Below are 18746 nucleotides of genomic sequence, written 5' to 3'. Positions count from 1 at the left end.
ATATAAATTTTAGAATTTTTTGTTCTCATTATGTGCATTTTTTGTTCTCATTGTGTCATTGGTAATTTGATAGGGATTGCATTGAATCTGTACATTGCCTTGGATACTATAACCATTTTGACAATATTGATTCTTCCAATCCAAGAACAAAGTATATTCTTCCATCTGTGTTATCTCCAATTTCTTTTATCAGCACCTTATAGTTTTTAGAGTAGAAGTCTTTTGTCTCTTTAGGGAGGTTTATTCCTAGGTATTTTATTCTTTTTGATGCAGTGGTAAATGGGATTATGTCTTTAGTTTCTTTTTCTTCTGATGTTAGTATATAAGAATACGAGAGATTTGTGTATATTAATTTTGTATCCTGAAACATTGTTGAATTTATTGATGAGCTCTGATAGTTTTCTGGAACTATCTTTAGGATATTCTATGTGTAATATCATGTCATCTGCAAACAGTAACAGTTTTGCTTCTTTTCCCATTTGGATTTCTTTTTCTTCTTTGATTGCTGTGGCTAGGACTTCCAAAACTATGAATAAAAGTGATGACAGTGGACATCCTTGCCTTGTTCCTAATCTTAAAGAAAGATTTCTCAACAGCTTTTCACTGTTGAAAATGATGTTAGGTGTGGGTTTGTCATATGTGGCCTTTATTATGTTGAGGTTCGTGCATGCAATGTCACTTCAGTTGTGTCCAACTCATTGTGATCCTATGGACAGTAGCCTGCCAGGCTCCTCTGTCCATGGGATTCTCCAGGCAAGAATACTGAAGTGGGTTGCCATTTCCTTCTCCAATTATGTTGAGGTAAGTTTCCTCTATTCCCACTTTCTGGAGAGATTTTATCTTAAATGGGTATTGAATTTTGTTAAAAAACTTTCTGCATCTTTCAAGATGATCATATGGTTTTTTATTCTTCAGTTTGTTAATGTGTTACACTGATTGATTCACAGATATTGAAGAATCTTTGCATACCTGGGGTTAGTTGTATTTGATCATGGTGTACAATTCTTTTAACATGATGTTGGATTTGGTTTGCTAGTATTTTGTTGAATGTTTTTGCATCTATGTTCATCAATGATACTGGCCTGTAGTTTTCTTTTTTGGTGGTATCTTTTTCTGGTTTAGGTAACAGGGTGATGGTGGCCTCATAGAATGAGCTTGGGAGTCTTCCTCTGCAATTTTTTGGAAGAGTTTCAGAAGTATAGATGTTAACTCTTCTTGAAATGTTAAATAGAATTCGCCTATGACGTCATCTTGTCCTGGACTTTTGCTTTTTGCAAGTTTCTAATTACTGTTTCAATTTCAGTACTTGTTATTGGTCTGTTCATATTTTCTATTTCTTGCTGGTTCAGTCTTAGAAAGTTGTCTCTCTCTAAGAATTTGTCCATTTCTTTTTGATTGTCCTCTTTATTGGACTAGTTGTTTATGATCCTTTGTATTTCTGTGGTATCAGTTGCAACTTCTTTTTCATACCTAATTTTATTTATTTGAATCCTCTCCCCCACCATTTGTTGTTGTTGTTGTTGTTCCAGTGAATCTTAATTGAATCACAAAGCTTTGCTATTAAGAAAATGTTAAAATATAGGGGATTTATTCTAAACTGTGTATTTTTCTGTTTGTGCATTGTTACACCAGATCATTGATTTAACACCATGTGTCTTTTTTTAATGCACATATGAGCTGAGTTTATGAGTGAATTCTGCATGATTGAATGACTTCATCAGATCCTTCAGAGTTTGGAACAGTGGACTCTGCATAGATTTTTGCCAAGTACTGTAATAGAACATGCATGTGTGTGCTCAATTGCTTAGTCTTGTCTGACTCTGTGACCCCATGGACTGTAGCCTGCCAAGTTCCTCTGTCCATGGAATTTTTCAGGCAAGAATACTGGGACGGGTTGCCATTTCCTACTCCAAAGGATCTTCCAGAGCCAAGGATCGTACCTGCATCTCTTGTGTCCCCTGCATTGGCAGGGGAATTCTTTACCACTGAGCAACCAGGGAAGCTCATAATATGTGCTTAAATAGACCAAAGGACTTTTCGGGTCAAAATGGTTTCATTGTTATTCTGAGTTTTTAGGTGATTTCTTAATATTTTCAGTTCTTTTGCCTTATGTTTGTTACCCAGTTATGATCATTTCTCTAATTTTATACTGTAATTGGAAAGCCAAAAAATAAAATGAAGTGGACAATCTAAAGGAAATGAGAAGATCCCTTAGTACAAGGAAAATGTATAGATATGTCTTAGTTTAAAGGCACATCAGAAAGAAATGCTAAAATGTTTCTTTGCATATCAGATTTCTGCTTATTTCTAAGTTTGCCTGTAACTGCATAATATTTTGAGTAAGCAACTTTTCTGTGGAATGTTGGTAAAAGTCTTTAAATAGAACCATTTGAGTACTGAAATCGGTTCACATCAGGTTTACTCTTTCATAACAACAGCATTCTTGAGGACAGTCATCACACAACTAAAACATTATGGAACACCAAATTACAAGCTTCTTGAATTCTGTTTTTAAATCTTTTGTTAGCATTCTTTGAGGGATTTTGAATACATTTGCCTTAAATTCTTCTCTTTTAGTTAGAGAAGGAGGGTGAATTAGACAGATTTTAGCCAGGACTCTAAATTTCCTCACACAAAGGTTTGCATAACCCTTTAAATTATTGAAAACTATATTTTGTGGTTTGTTTTCTAAAGAACATAGTGCTTAAATGTTGTGTGTGTGTTTTGGGAATTTGACAACAGAGTAGTTTGTTGTCACAGCTGCTTTAACTTTATTACCAGACATTTAAAAATTGCAGTTGAGAACAGTGATAATATTGTGTCATTCCTTTGTATGTGTTTTTTAACAAGTAAAAATATGACCCACCTTGGTAATTGTGTTTCTCACTGCTCTCTACCATTCCTCTGCTCCAGGTTCTTGCTGTTCCTTGTACAAACTTAATAATTTCCTGCCCACATGCTTTTGCTTTGGCTGCCTCTTTTTGGAATCTCCCCCTTAGCCAAGGTCAAATTGTACTCATTTTAAAGGCACATACAAAAAAAATAATAATAATTCTCTCTTCTTTGTTACTGAAGTGATTGCCTCTAAATCCTCTTTTATATTCTTTTTTCCCTTTTAGATACCTTATACTTTCAACCTTATTTTTATTTTTGTAATACCTGTTATCTTTCCAATAATACTATGGACTCTCTGAGCAATGGACATGAATTCGAGCAAACTCCGGAAGATGGTGGAGGACAGAGGAGCCTGGCGTGCTGCAGTCTATGAGATTGCAGAGTCAGACACAACTTAGTGACCAAACAACAACACCTATGAGCAAATGACTTGAAATTTTGCGAATATTATGTTTAGATATATATATACTACTTAAAATAATGATAGAATTTAGATGTTCAGTAAAAACTAACAAAAATGTATTGTTTAAAGCAAAAATTGAAAGATACATTTCTTGTCAGTGTGGTTTTTTTGACCTTCATTGTGCTGATAAGTGAATAAACAAACCACTTAATTTCAAAGGTATAAGCAATTGTAGATAACTTTTACCTGCAGCAGTTTCTGTTGTGTGCCACCCTGTAAAGAAGACGGTAGGGTCAGTCTGTTGCCTGCGGCAAGGAGGAAGAGTGTGGTGGTGGTTTAGTCTCTAAGTCATGTCAAACTCTTTCAGTCCTATGGACTGTAACCCACTAGTCTTCTCTCTACATGGAATTTCCCAGGCAAGAATACTGGGGTGGGTTGCCATGCCCTCCTCCAGGCGATCCTCCTGACCCAGGGATTGAACCCATGTCTCTTGCATTGCAGGCAGTCTCCTACATTGTAGGTAGATTCTTTTACCACTGAGCCACTAGAGATCTGAGTGGATACCAACACCGAGAACGGCAGGACAGGACAGAGCATTTAGACTTCTGGATGGCACACCTCCTTCTGTATTAGCTGTGATCCCTAATAATTTATAAATTCAAATGGCAATAAGTATACCAGAAATCATAATTCCATCCCCAGATAAGGTTGACAGGAACTAGGCATGAGAGTTGGAATTTCAACTTCCTCTCTTAGGTTCAGGATTGGATGCTGGGCCACTTGGTAGAAAGACTTCTAAATAAAAAATTAAAATGGTGAAGTGGAGCTTGACAGTGATGCACGAAAGAATTGTAGGAGAGAAATTGTGACGCCATACTGGTGTGGATGTGCCAGAAAAGAACAGCAAGCTGGAAGGAAAGACTGAGAAGGAGCAGTGGTCTTAATGTTGGAGTAGCCCAGGGCACAATCTTTGTTCTTGATTTCTTTTCGATCTTAACTCACTTTTGTTCATCTCATCCAGTTACAAGATTTCAATACCATCTCTTAGGGCAGTGACTCCCAAAATATATCTCCAGTTCAGATCTTTCTCCCAGACTTCAGATCCAACTGCCTACTTGACACCTCCATTTGAATATGTAACAGATATCTTCGACTTAATAGGTCCCAAAGTAAAGCTGAATTCCTACCACTATCTCCCAGCCCCTGCCTCAGCAACCTATGCTATTCCTATAGTCTCCTCACTCTCAGTTGATGACGCACCATCCTTCCTGTTACTGAGACCAAAATCTAACAGGTTCTCGCTACCACTGTGGTTCCAGCATCATCTTATACCAGGTATCAGTGCATTACCTGCAGAATTGTTCTAGTGTTTGTTCTCTTTGGGCTTTCCTGGTGGCTTCCGTGGCAAAGAATCTGCTTGCAATGTGGGAGACCCAGGTTCGATCTCTGGGTCAGGAAAATCCCCTGGGGAAGGGAATGGCCTTTAATTGCTAATTTGAAAAGAATTGATCGTAGACTATTTTATTAAGTCTGTGACACACGTGAAATCTCAATATTATGCATAGCAACATTTGCCAAAGAAAATATTGTTCTGCCTGGTTTGAGTTCTTCTCTGGCTGAATTTTGTGGTATTTGTGCATGAGATACCCAGAAGAAGCTTTAAAAAGAAAATGTGTAAAGTGGCTGAAAAGCAACAGTATACCTAGGCTTAACAGCTATGATGATTCATTGAAACTTATTTTGCCATGAGAATTGTGAGTCTTGTTCTTAGCAACCTGATGTGTGGTTGAGTTGAAATATGAGGACCACTGATCTGTAACTCGGCTTCAGGGCAACACGAGGTACGCCAACTGACTAAAGATGCATTCAAACACTTTTCTCTTCCTTGACGCAGTTATTAAAGACATGTTTCAAATTCATAAGAATGTAGGAGAATGTGTAGTTGCCTTTTTAACCTTCAGAGGAGAAATGAATTTTAATAGTTTACTTTTTTATCAACATAAGTCAAATTCTGATGATTAGAATCTTGACCACAGGTAGAGGTTTAAAAGTCAGAAAAGATCAATGATTCTCTTCTAATAGAAGTTGTTTTTAGGAAAGTATACTTACTGTATATTTGATAAACTATTCCATAGGCTTCTGTCAGTTTCTTATGATTTGAGTTAGATAGCAGTATAACCCATTCAGACTGAATAATAATGTCACTGTCTGTCAGAGGCCTTCTGTGACTTTCCTGTAAGAGATTTCTTGAGTCTGTAACTCAGTTTCATTTAGCAGTTACCTTAAAACCTATATTAATTTCCTTTTGAAATGTGAGGTCAAAATAAAATTCCCTCTAATAAGTCTGTTTTATTGAGCTTAGTGTATATAGTTTTACTTTTAGAGGAGGCCTGCTAAAATCTAAGGATTTTTAAAAAAATACGCTTAAACTGAACTCTTAGGTGCCAATGTAAACAAACATCTAAACAAAACAAAATTAGCGACCCCATTGATCCCATTTGGTAGCATATAAGCTACCTGAAATTCTTTGAAATGATAAACAAATGGAAACTAGGCAAATATATATATTGATGCAAAAAAGAGATTTTCATTTTAGCTGGAAACTTGACTGTTTCTAAATCTGATGAATTATCAAGGGAATTATTTTCTGTCAGTTTCAGGGCTCTATAGTGTAAATCAGGGACTCAACCTGGGATCCATAAATGGGCTCTAAGGAGATCCATGAACACCTTTTGCTTATAGGATTTTATATTTATGGGCAGTTTCCTTGAAAGGGTTTCTTGATCATAGTTTTCACCAAACTCTCAAAGGAATCCGTGATCCCTTCCCCTACCACCAAAAATGTATAGATCTAAGGACTGTTGATTCTTACTTATATTTCTGTATCACTGTGATGGAATATTTGAACCAAGTTCAATCTTATGACTAACAATGAACGTTCTCTGGTTTCTGAGATCTGCCATCTAGTCTAAGTTTGAAAGATTAAGCCAGATCCAGATCTATGGTTGTTGATAATGCTAACAGTAGTAGATGCATGAATCCTTGTCTCTTTTTATAGCATGTTGATTTAGTGTATGTAACTGCACGTATCTATAACTATGCTGGGATATTCATTTAAGTGATCTATAATGGCTTAATTTTAAACATCTATCTTTTTTTTTTCCTTTTCATTCTGTGCGGTTACAAAGCAGTAAGCATAGCTGACCCGGCAGCTCTTGGCTTCATCATTTCTCCATGGTCTCTGCTGCTACTGCCATCTGGCAGCGTGTCATTTACAGATGAAAATATTTCCAATCAGGATCTTCGCGCATTCACTGCACCAGAGGTTCTTCAAAGTCAGTCACTCACTTCTCTCTCCGATGTTGAAAAGGTAACATTAAGTTTCGTGTTTTTTTCTTTTGGGCTTGATTTTGTTTTGGTGGGCATAGAAAAAGTAGACACTGGCCTACCCTACATCAACCCTCTGAAAAACACTCACTGGATTTGAACTAATCATGTAATCACTTATATATGGAATCTAAAAAATACAACAAACTAGAGAATGAAACAAAAAAGAAACAGACTCACAAATACAGAGAATAAACTCGTGGTTACCAGTGGGGAGAGGGAAGTCAGGGGGGATAAGAAAAGGGAAGAGGAATAAGAGGTACGAACTATTAGGTATAGAACAGGCTATAATGGTGCACTGTACAACATGGGGAATATAACCAAATATTTTACAGTAACTATAGATGGAGCATAACCTTGAAAAACTGTGAATCACTGTATTGTACACCTATAACTTATATAATATGGTATAGTATTATAGTATAAGTGAAAGTGAAAGTCACTCAGTTGTGTCTGACTCTTTGTGACCCCATGGAATATACAATCCATGAAATTCTCTAGACCAGGATACTGGAATGGTTAGCCTTCTTCTCCAGGGGATCTTCCCAACCGAGGGATCAAACCCAGGTCTCCCGCATTACAGGTGGATTCTTTACCAGCTGAGCCACCAGGGAAGCCCAAGAATACTGGAGTGGGCAGCCTATCCCTTCTCTAGGGGATCTTTCTGACCCAGGAATTGAACCGTGGTCTCCCACGTTGCAGACGAATTCTTTACCAGTTAGGCTACCAGGGAAGCCCCCAGGTATTATAGTATGCTTCAACTAAAAAATAAAATGACTGTGTATTCCAAGAAGTTCATACTTATTTTAAGAATTCAAAGTAATTTTATAAAAATGTATAGATCTAAGAAAAAACATGAAAAAAATGTGAGCCTTTATTCAAGGTTTAAAATACTTATTAAATGCTTGCTATGTATAAAACACTGTGATTGTGAGGAAGATACATAAATAACTAGAAGATGGATCCTGATCAGTGTATATAGAAAAATAAGGTAAATACAAACAAATGCTGTATAGAGGGACAGAGTTTAGAAGAGGAGCAATTTTCAGTTTAGAATGGTACGGCAGAGAAGGTAGCATTTGTGTTGGCATATGAAGAGTAGCTAAAATTTAGAAGTCCATCCTAAAGGAAATCAGTCCTGAATATTCATTGGAAGGACTGATGCTGAAGCTGAAACTCCAATACTTTGGCCACCTGATGGGAAGAGCTGACTCATTTGAAAAGACCCTGATGCTGGGAAAGATTGAAGGTAGGAGGAGAAGGGGACAACAGAGGATGAGATGGCTGGATGGCATCGCCGACTCAATGGACGTGAGTTTGAGTGAACTTTGTGAGTTGGTGATGGACAGGGAGGCCTGGAGTGCTGCAGTCCATGGGGTCGCAAAGAGTCTGACATGACTGAGTGACTGAACTGAACTGAGAATTTAGAAAATTGAAAATGGGCAGGAATGGGGATTCCACTCAGAGTTGCTGCTGTTGTGCAGTCCGGAGAGTAGGAGATCGTGCCCTGTGACGGGGAGTGTTTGGTCAGACTGGTTAGGCTGCAGCATCCGCTCCATGGAAGGCTGTGGTTAAAGGGAGACGACAGGTCAGAATGAAGAAGACAGTGAATACTAGAAACTTAAACTTTCTTCTGGGATATATTTTTAGGAGAGTGATGTGATGTGATTTGTTACCTCCAAGTTTGATGAAAGTGGATAAATGAGATGAAAAACTATATAGGAATCTAACTGGGGCATTTTAATAATCTGAGGGAAAGAGTAAAAATTGTTTAAGGCCTTGGGGATATAAAGGTGGGGATGATTGGATTATAGTGGAAGCAAAGCTGAAAGAGTTTCACAGTTGATTTGATGAAACAATGCAGAAGGAAATGTTTATGATAGGAATATCCAGTCTGAGGATAGCAGTGCCATTGATATTTGAAGATCTAATTTCATTGTCAAGGCTCTGAAAAGAAATTTTGGAATAAATATATGTATTATGTGTAGCAAGCTGTGATAATTTTTATTTATTTTCGGCCATACCACGTGGTTTGTGAGATCTTAGTTCCCTGACTAGGGATTGAACCAAGGCCCTTGGCAGTGAAGGCACAGCGTCCAAACCACTGGGGCACCAGGGAATTCCCAAGCTGTGATAACATAGATAGGGAACTTTGGAGAATTCAGAATTGGCTATGGATATCATTTCTCATACATCAGTGCATGTAAGTACAAAAACTAACCTACTAATTTCCTAGTAGTAAAATTGTTAAATCAGAGTATGTGCATTTAAAATTTTGACATGTAGTTGATCCTTGAACAACTCTGATTTGAACTGCATGGACCCGCTCATGTGAATATTCTTAATAGTAAATACTCCAGTACTACACGATCCTCAGTTGGTTGAATCTGCAGATACAGAACCAATGATACAGAAAACCAAACCTGCCTTTTACACAGATTTTCTAATGTGAGGAAGGCATCTTGATTTGAGCCACTGATTATATATCTGAAATAAGACTGATGAGAATTGGTCGAGAATCCAGTTTTATGTACCTTTTATATTCCGTGAGCTGCGTAAGAATTTGGGAAGGTAGATGCAAAGCAACCAGTGAATAGAAACCATAGCTATGAGGTGGAGGTAATGCTTAAGGCATTAACCCTAAGAAATTTCCCATTACGTGCAAGGAGGTATTTGCAAAGAACTTTGTTTAATACTTTGTTTAATACATAGTATGTACAGTGTGGATAGTTTTATATCATGAAGGTATTTATACTGGTAGTGTTTTATTAAACTGAATAGCATATGTATAGCTATGTATATTTAAATAGTGTGCGTTCATTCTGTATACTCTGTGATTCCTTTAATAATAAGATTTTTAAAGATAGAAGTTAATTAGAATATTGGAGATAGGCATGATGTGTGTGTAAATTATTTAACCCTTGAGATTTCTGAATCTTAACTGAGCTTCAGGGTATCTACAAACCAATCAAATGATGTACTAAGTTTTATGTGTCTGAGCACTTTGGGGGCTGGGTGTCCCTCAAACTGGGTTATCAGTCTCTCAGGCAGATCTGGTGACCTAAGGAAAACTAAGAATCACTGCAGTAGAGTCACAGATATCTTAGTTTTAAGAACTGCTGCTGAATTATAAGTAAGTTTTCTCTAGTTAAGAAAAAATTTCGCAGAAAATTCTTTCTACAAGGCATTTAAAATCCACAATTGAAAAACTGCTTACTAGGAGCATGAGTGCTTTTCTGACTTGCTGAGGGCTTTTGCAGTTTGCCCTGCGATGTCAGAATACCCAGACAGTAAACCTCCCATGTATTTAGGTACAACTGTTAGATCCTGAGTTGGGGAAAGTGATTGAAGCCTCCCTATTATTAGGCTAGGTGTTCAGAATCAAGTGTTGGGGATATGATGGGCATTGTTCCATTCCTACAACGTTGCCAACTATATTCTGACATCTTGAGAAAGAGGATGGTAAAGGCATTTCATAGTTTCCTGAGTTAAGGATATGCCATTTTTAACTTGTTCTTAACAAATGCTTGCTATTGATAGTATATGAAATTATTTTTTAAATGTATGATACTTAAAGCCTAGCTTATGAATAATAAAGAATACTTAGTAAGATCTTGACCTGTGAAAATGTTTCCTTCGTTCAGTGAAACTTGTTTTGTAAACTGTACATATTCAGTTGTATGAAAAAAAGTTTACCTTACCACCAGCTGTATAATACAGACACTTTGCATTTATTTGCCCTAAAATTTTACTTTTCCAGATAGCATGCCCCTTTATTTAAATAACTAGACAAGTTTATACAGGTCACATGAATCTTTTTGATTCTCTGGCTTTTCCCTTCAGTGAGTAATTGTTTACTTCCTACTTGCTTGGCACATGGTTAATTTGGCAATTCTTTTGAAATCATTTTGTTAGGACTAGAACCTGAATCAAATTCTCGTTTTGTTTTCTCTTCAAGATTACTGGACATGCACCAGGGATTTGTACTATATTCCTGGTGAACTAAAGGGATCTTAGGTTAAGTGTTTATTGCCACAAACTTACAGTGTAAGAATCAGTAATTGTGGTTCCTACCAGACAGTAAAGAATCCGCCTGCAATGCAGGAGACACAGGAGACCTGGGTTAGATCCCAGGGTTGGGAAAATCCCCTGGAGAAGGGAATGGCTACCCACTTCAGTATTTTTGCCTGGAGAACTCCATGGACAGAGGAGCTTGGCAGGCTCTAGTCCATGGGGTTGCAAAGAGTCAGGCACAACTGAGCTACTAACACTTTCACCATATCTATATTTCTTAAAATCAAGAGTCATCTTTAGAAGGATAATATGAGGAAACTTAGCAGAAACCTCAAGTGAATTCTTATTAATCCATCCTCTCTCCCCTCCTTCCCATTTGTTCCCATTTACCCATAAATTTGACAAGTATAGTTATTATACACAGGCATTTGAAGAAACTCCAGGGCTATCTAGTACCAGAGTCTAACATTTAATGACAGAATTAAATTAAAAATTTAAATGCTAAGGTTGTAGAGATATCATCTTGCACTCACTAGGCTGACCACTATCAAAAGAACAGAAAATAGCACGTGTTGGTGAGGATACAGAGAAGCTGGAGCTTCTGTGTACATTTTTGGGAATGTAAAATGGTATAGTCATTATGAAAAACAGCATGGCAGCCCCTCAGACAAGTTAAAAATAGAACTGCTGTGTGATACAGCATCTCACTTTTGGGTATATATCCAAAAGAACTCGAAGCAAGGAGTAGATGGCAGGTATGGCATAGAAGAGTGGTTCTCACACTTTATCCTGCATCAGAATCACCAGAAGGACTTGATAAAACACAGACTGCCGTGCTTACCTCCAGGATCTCTGATTCAGTAGGTCTGGGGCAGGGTCTGAGAACTTGCTTTTCTACCAAGTTGCCAGGAGATTCTGATGCTGCTGACTGGGGAATAACTCTTTGAGAACCACTGGTATAGAGCTGAAAGCTAAATATGATGATACTTGTTTAATGCTTAGAACAGTCCCCAGCATAGAGTAAGCACCCACTGAGCATTATCAATCACTATTATGTTAAGTGCTGTCCTAGGTCCTGGGATAAAATGATGGATAGGACAAAGTTGTTTCATTCAGAGTTCATATTCCAGCCCATGATAACTGTAAAGACAAAAAACATATTTCTCTTTCCCCAACTCTGTTGTGTGTTTTGTTTGTTTGTTTGTTTTTTTAATGTCACATTTTCTTGTATCTCTATCTCTGACTCCTGCCTTTCTACAAATCCACTTAATTGCCTAAATTTCTCAAGTCATCTTCCCAGGTCCAGCCATTCTATCTTCTCCTCTTCAGGCCTATTGCCAGGGCTATGGTAGGGTCCCCATTTCCTTTCTCTTGAACTTTTATCATAACCTCCTAACTTATTTCTGCTTCTTGACTGTTTGCACAACTGCTGTTAGATTAACCTCTCTGATCATGTCTTTTTTTTTTCTTCAAAAACCTTCTGCTTTTTTTTTACCCAATTAAGTACAGATTCCTTTGCGAAACCTAGAAAAACCTCTCCAGAGTTTGATTCCAACTCTATTTCACCTCCTCTCTTTCATATGCACAAGTTGTAGTCAGTGATTATTAAACAGGTTCTATGCTTTGTGGCTTCACTCTTTTGTATAAGAGTGCCCTCCCCCATTTCTGCATACTCACATCCTATGTACCAACCATTCTTTCAATGACCATCTCTTGAGGACTTAGATATTCAACGCTATATTAGGCCATCGGTTTACAGAGATATTGAATAAGAAATAGTCTTTGCCCTCAAAGGGCAAGTAGTAATGTAAGTATCAGTAATGGAGAGACAGACAAAAAGCAATTAATAATAATAATAATGAAAATACAAGGATAGTAGGTCTGTACAAAATATTAAGAGAGCACAGAAAGGGGACACATAACCTGTATTCAAGCCTCAGCTTAAACTCCCCCTGCTTTAAATTTCTTCCCTAATTAGAAATAATCTTGTCTTTTTTTAATTTCCCTAGTACAAATTTACCACTTCTTCTTTGTTTAATTGATTCATACATATATATTCCTATGTCTTTCTACTTAGATTTCTGATTCTAGGATCAGTAATACACCCAATACTTTGGCCACCTCATGCGAAGAGTTGACTCATTGGAAAAGACCCTAATGCTGGGTAGAATTGGGGGCAGGAGGAGAAGGGGATGACAGAGGATGAGATGGTTGGATGGCATCACTGACTTGATGGACATGGGTTTGGGTAGACTCCGGGAGCTGGTGATGGAGAGAGAGGCCTGGCGTGCTGCAATTCATGGGGTCGCAAAGAGTCGGACACGATTGAGCAACTGAACTGAACTGAATACAGATTAAAGCAATGGTTTTCAATCAAAGGCAGTTTTACCTCCCAGGGGACATTTGGCAATTTCTGGAGACATTTTTAGTTGTCATAACAACTGGGGGCTGGTGGGAGGAGGAGGAAGGTAGTATACTGGCATCTAGTGAGTAGCGGCCAAGGATGCTGCTGTTATCCACACAGAATAAATATCCACAGTACAGCTCTCCACAGCAAAGATCCCAAATGTCAGTAGTGCTGTGGATGATAAGACCTGGTTTAGAGAGTAAGAGTATGGCCCAGGAGCTAGAATTTTAATCCTGCCTCTAGCACTTAACTAGCTGTGTGACCTTGGACAAATTACTTTCCCTTTCTGTAACACTGAATGAACTAAAATGTAAAATGTAAGCTTGACACACAGTTAACATTATGTACATGTCTGCTATTAATATTCTTATATGTTAGTGTATGATAGTAGTATTACTGATCCCAGGATGAGATACTTGTATCTTGCCACAATCCCTAGCTTAGTAACTTTCAGAAAAAATGTTGAACGACCAAATGGATAGTTAATTAGCTCTTCTATAAATGCTATCATCTAGAACCAGTTCTTTACCTTTTCATAGAACCCTGTGTGTGAATCATCATGATCAAAAGCACCCACTTCTATAAGAAAATTCTGGCTTGCTATTGTACTAAGGGAGGGGAATAGATGTTCTCTCCATTATTCACCAGAAACAGATAGATACCAAGATCTTGGATACAAATAGGGCCTAAGCAAAGATCAGAAAATCAAAAATTCCCTTGGAAGCTAAATAAATATGCAGTAGAAATAAGAGAGATCAAAACCTGTTTTGGTTATTTTTTTTTTAGACTTCTAGTTCCTGACTTCTTTTAGTCCCTAGGCTTGCTAATCTTTAATAGAAGGTATTTGTTAATTGGACTCTATAGGCTATAATATTCTCCTTTTTTTTCTGCTAAAGTAAAAACCAGAAAAAAGTATGAAGGCCAAATACTTGCCTATGTTTTAATAATCATTCCTTCTATGACCTTCTCCCTTCTATACAATGACTGTAACTAAACTAGGGCCCATTTATTGCTATTTATCAACCAAATGAACTAAATGCTCTTAGCAATATGGCAGTGTTACTGTATTAATTTAATTACACCTTGATATGACTGGTCTTTCTGCTTGTGTCGTTTCTGGCTGTACAAGCAATAGAAACTCAAGGCTTATGAATAATATATATGGAAATATTATCCACTTTTATGCTGTAGACTATTTGGAATAAATGTAAAAGTGAAACATTTTTGTTTATATTCTGTAAGAACTTTCCCTCCAATATTAGTAATATTTCTCCAATATTAGATACCAGATATTATACATTACTTTAACAAAATCTGATGTACCTGGAGTTATTTATAACAAAATTGTAACTGATTTAAAAAATACTAGAAGTTTCAAACCCATAATGCACTATCCTAATAAAATAGCAATTAACCTTTTTTGCACGTTTTCTCTCTCTCTCTCTCTCTATATATATATATATATATATATCTCATATTTGGATATTTATTAAGCAGGAGTCTCCAGAGAAACCAGATCAGTAGGGTGTGTGTGTGTGTGTGTGTGTGTGTGTGTGTGTGTGTGTGTCTGTGTGTGTGTGTGTGTGTGTCTGTGTGTGTGTGTGTGTGTGTCTGTGTGTGTGTGTGTCTGTGTGTGTGTGTGTGTCTGTGTGTGTGTCTGTGTGTGTGTCTGTGTGTGTGTGTGTCTGTGTCTGTGTGTGTGTGTGTCTGTGTGTGTGTGTGTGTGTGTCTGTGTGTGTGTGTGTGTGAGAAGAGAGACTTATTAGCTCATGTGATTATGGATACTGACAAGTCCCAAGATCTGTAAGATGAGATGGCAAGCTGCAAACCAGGAGAGCAACGTTGTAGTTCTGGTCTGAGAACCAGGAGAACCAAGGGTGTAGTTCCACTCAGAAGGCCAGAAGGCTCGGGGCCCAGGAAGAGCTGATATTTTGGATCAAGTCCAAAGGCAATAAAAAGCTGATGTCCTAGTTTGAAGGCAGTCAGGCAGAAAGAATTCTTTCTTACCTGGGGGTGGGTAAACCATTTTGTTCTATACAGGCCTTCCAGTGATTGGATGAGGACAACCCCTATTGGAGAGAGCAATCTGTCTTGCCCACTTTACCAATTTAAATGTCACTTTCATCCAGAACGCTCTCCCAAAAATACCCAGAATAGGGTTTGACTAAATATCTAGGCATCCAGTCAGATTGACACATAAAATTTACCGATACTCTACAGATGATCAGCAAATGTATTAAGTTTATAATCTATTTTTTAATGTCATTAATCTTATATATTATATGTTATTAGAATAAAGTAGCTCAATTCACATACTGACAAGTAAATATAATAAAGGATCATAAAGTACTACCAGTATCTCAAAGAACCACAAATCAAAATTAATATATTAAGAGACATATATTTGAGTATGCAATTAGTCATTTCTGCTAAAGCTATGAAAAATGTTTTTCAAGTATGAGGCTCTTTGAAAAGGTGTTCCCATATGAGGTTCCTTGAATTCTAAACAGAAATGTGATACAAATAGTCTGCAACGTGTTGCCTTGAACTTCAGGCACATTTAATTGAATTCACCAGGCATGTATTGAATATCTACTATGTACAAGTTTGTGTCAGTTGCTAAGAGGGATATTAAGATGTATAAAAAATGAGGCTCCCTCAAGGAAGACAAACCAGCAAACATCCTAACGATGCTGCAGGTAGTATTCGTTAACTGTTTCATTAGAGATACAAATGAAATGAAAACTGACACAAATGACAGCAAAATGAAAAAAAAAAGAGACGCTGGAGGTGACCCTGCAGTAAGATGGCTGCAGACAAAATGTTTGTGGTGAGATGATTCAATACGGGGAGAGCCGGCGCAAAGTTTAGCTCTGACTCTCCCAGCAGGAGAGCTGGAAAATGATTACTTAGAAGGATTAACTGTCCACTCTTTTGGTCGATAATCTTGCTTGCTGTTTCACCAGGGGAAAAAAGTAGAAGTAATCAGGAGACTTCTCCCAAGATCCCATGACCAGATTACCCATATAAATTTTCGTATTCTTTTGCTTATTCTTTTGCTTCTCTGCTTCGTAAGAACTGACTGTGCTCCTCTGTGAAGCTAACTCCTTCATCTGTGCGCTAGCTTCCACTTCCTCCTGCTTACTCATCAGTGCTCTCCCAGCTGTCTCCTCTCTCCTGCAATTCCGGTTTTCCCTGTTTTATCCATACTACCAGCATAAAAATATGTCGTCATTTTTCCAAACTTTAAGAAGCAAACAGACAGTGAAAAAGGAACCTTTTCTGACCCAGCTTTTTTCCTCCATGTGCTACTACCCCATCCATTCTTGGTAAGAAAAGTGCTAATCAGACTGTAATGAGATTTTTTTTCTCTTTTCAGTTCAGCAAACATCTTCATAACACATTCTATGGATAAGGCTTGTGGAAAAAAAGTCTCATATGTTGCTGTAGGAATGCAAAAGGATAAAACGTTGTGGGGGGAAATCAGACAAAAATGTATCAAAACTACAGATGATTTGCTCTTTTATTCATAATGTAAGACAGTCAATTCAAGAGGAATACTTGCACGTACAAAATGACATATCCAAAGCTGTTTGCTAAAACTTTATTTATGATGGCAAAAGTTTAGGAAATTTCTAATTGCCAATAGTGACAGATCAGTTAAGTAAACACAGTAACCACAAAATATAGTTCTATGCAGCAGTGAAAAGAGTTAAGAGATTCAAAGCTAAAGAGATTCAGTGCCATCTCTAAACATTCATAACCTGTCTTGTTAAATTAAAACTGCAAGATGTCGAGTAATTTTTTTTTAAATTTCTGACCTTTTGTAAAAGAAATGGAAAGTCAGTCTGTGTATTCATATTGTCTTGAGTTTGCATAAAGAAGCTTCAAATAAGAAATGGGGGAGAATGGATAAATGTAATGTATGGCCAAGTCCCTTAGCTGTTCACTTGAAACCATCACAACATCTTAATTGGTTAACCTTGATACAAAATAAAAAGTTTAGAGTTAAAAAAAAAAAAAGAACTGATAAAAATGATTACTCATAGCAGACAGGCTGAGGAGTTGGAAAATAAAATCTGTTCTGATCATTTCCAGTCTTATGTTCTCTTTTAAGCTCTCACATACATTTTTAGTTTAAATTTATTTATTTTTAATTGGAGGATAATTGCTTTACAATACTGTGTTGGTTTCTGCCATACATTAGCATGAATCAGCCATAGGTATACATATATCCCCTCTCTCTTGAACCTCCCTCCCACCTCCCACCCCATCCCACCCCTAGAGGTTGTCACAGAGCACCAGATTTGAGCTCCCTGCATCATACAGCAAATTCCCGCTAACTATCTGTTTTACATATGGTAATGTAAGCTCTCACATTCTTTTATGCAAAATATGAAATGATGGTTTTCTCAAATCATGTGTTACATTTTCTTTGGAGCAAAAAGTCATGAATATATAGTACTTGCTAGATTAACTTTTTACCATAAAATGATTTTTTAAAAAAATTCTATTCCTAGATCCATATTTATTCTCTCGGAATGACATTGTATTGGGGAGCTGATCATGAAGTACCTCAGAGCCAAGTAAGTCAAGTCATCACATTTGTACAATATTATACTTTTTAAGAAGCTCTTCTGTGTATTTAGGTGTTGTACAGTGTGTTGTTGGGCACACCAGCATTCCTATACTGGTTGTTCATGTTAATAATGTCTACTCTCAGAATGAAATAATAAAGTACTAAAGAAATTATCTTTCTGAGAATGTTCTTAGAAGTATAGAAGTCGCTAGAGGACAGTATGGCAGCCCACTTCAGTTTTCTTGCCTGGAGAATCCCCAGGGACAGAGGAGCCTGGCAGGCTACAGTCCATGGGGTTGGACACAACTGAGAGACTAAGCACAAATACACACCTGTGTTTCAACAACACAGTGAAATATAATAGCCTCTTCAAACTTATAGCAAGAGAAATAGGAGTACCCTTTATTTCTTCTAATTTAATGACTGATAAAGGGGAATTGTAAATGTCTTTGATGATTCATTCTTGAACAGAAAGTGATAGCCTTTTCTAATACAAAAACTATAGGAGTAGTAGTAGCTCTAATTACATCTCAGAGTTTCTACTTCATTAGTTTTTTCTCTTGTCACTTCAGAATCATATCTCACTACCCCTGCAACAGCAGACACAGATACTAAAGTAACACTTTCTGGGGTCTTACACTCTGATGACCATTGGGCTGCTTCTAGTCTTTATTTTCTAAAATAACTGATTTTCTGAAGACACAATACATAGTAGTAAATGTAATTGAAATTTTTAAAATAGCTATATTTCATCAAAGATATGGCATCTAGAATTGTTTTATTTTAGACATTTAGAACTAAAAATGAAAAGAACTATGTGTGTCTTTTTTTAATCAAATTAAGAAGCAGTAAACATTTTAGGCTTTTATTCTAGAATTCAGACATCTTAAGGTCCATGAAAGATGATTGCTAGTCTTCAGCTTCTTTTGGTTTTCATTTTACATCATGAAAAATACTGTGTATTTACTTTCTCTCCTCATTTCAATTCTATAAATGTAAATAAGAAAGTTAAATTATTACTGGAAATAATAGTGTCATATTTTATTCAACCTAACTTACAT

At 37.0% G+C, this 18746-nt stretch overlaps 1 protein-coding gene across 31 annotated transcripts in view; it reads left to right on the top strand.

The window, feature by feature from the left end:
* The window catches only part of PTPN13 (protein tyrosine phosphatase non-receptor type 13), a 209702-nt gene that overhangs the window by 62169 nt on the left and 128787 nt on the right, over positions 1-18746 (top strand). For 17 of the 31 annotated variants that reach the window (XM_081581525.1, XM_081581496.1, XM_081581480.1 and 14 more), the window contains exons 3-4: positions 6490-6668; positions 17627-17692. In XM_081581525.1, coding sequence (XP_081437651.1) covers positions 6490-6668; positions 17627-17692 — 245 coding nt within the window. Of the gene's footprint in view, positions 1-6486; positions 6669-17626; positions 17693-18746 lie in introns of all 31 variants that reach the window. The other 14 variants (XM_081581514.1, XM_081581488.1, XM_081581470.1 and 11 more) reach the window with 1 other exon arrangement.

This window comes from Giraffa tippelskirchi, chromosome 1 (genome assembly GCF_054371585.1).
Source record: "Giraffa tippelskirchi isolate mGirTip1 chromosome 1, T2T-mGirTip1v1.2.pri, whole genome shotgun sequence".
NCBI lineage: Eukaryota > Metazoa > Chordata > Mammalia > Artiodactyla > Giraffidae > Giraffa > Giraffa tippelskirchi.
The sequence above is the reverse complement of the archived record's forward strand: the minus strand, read 5'-3'. Positions and strand labels throughout refer to the sequence as shown.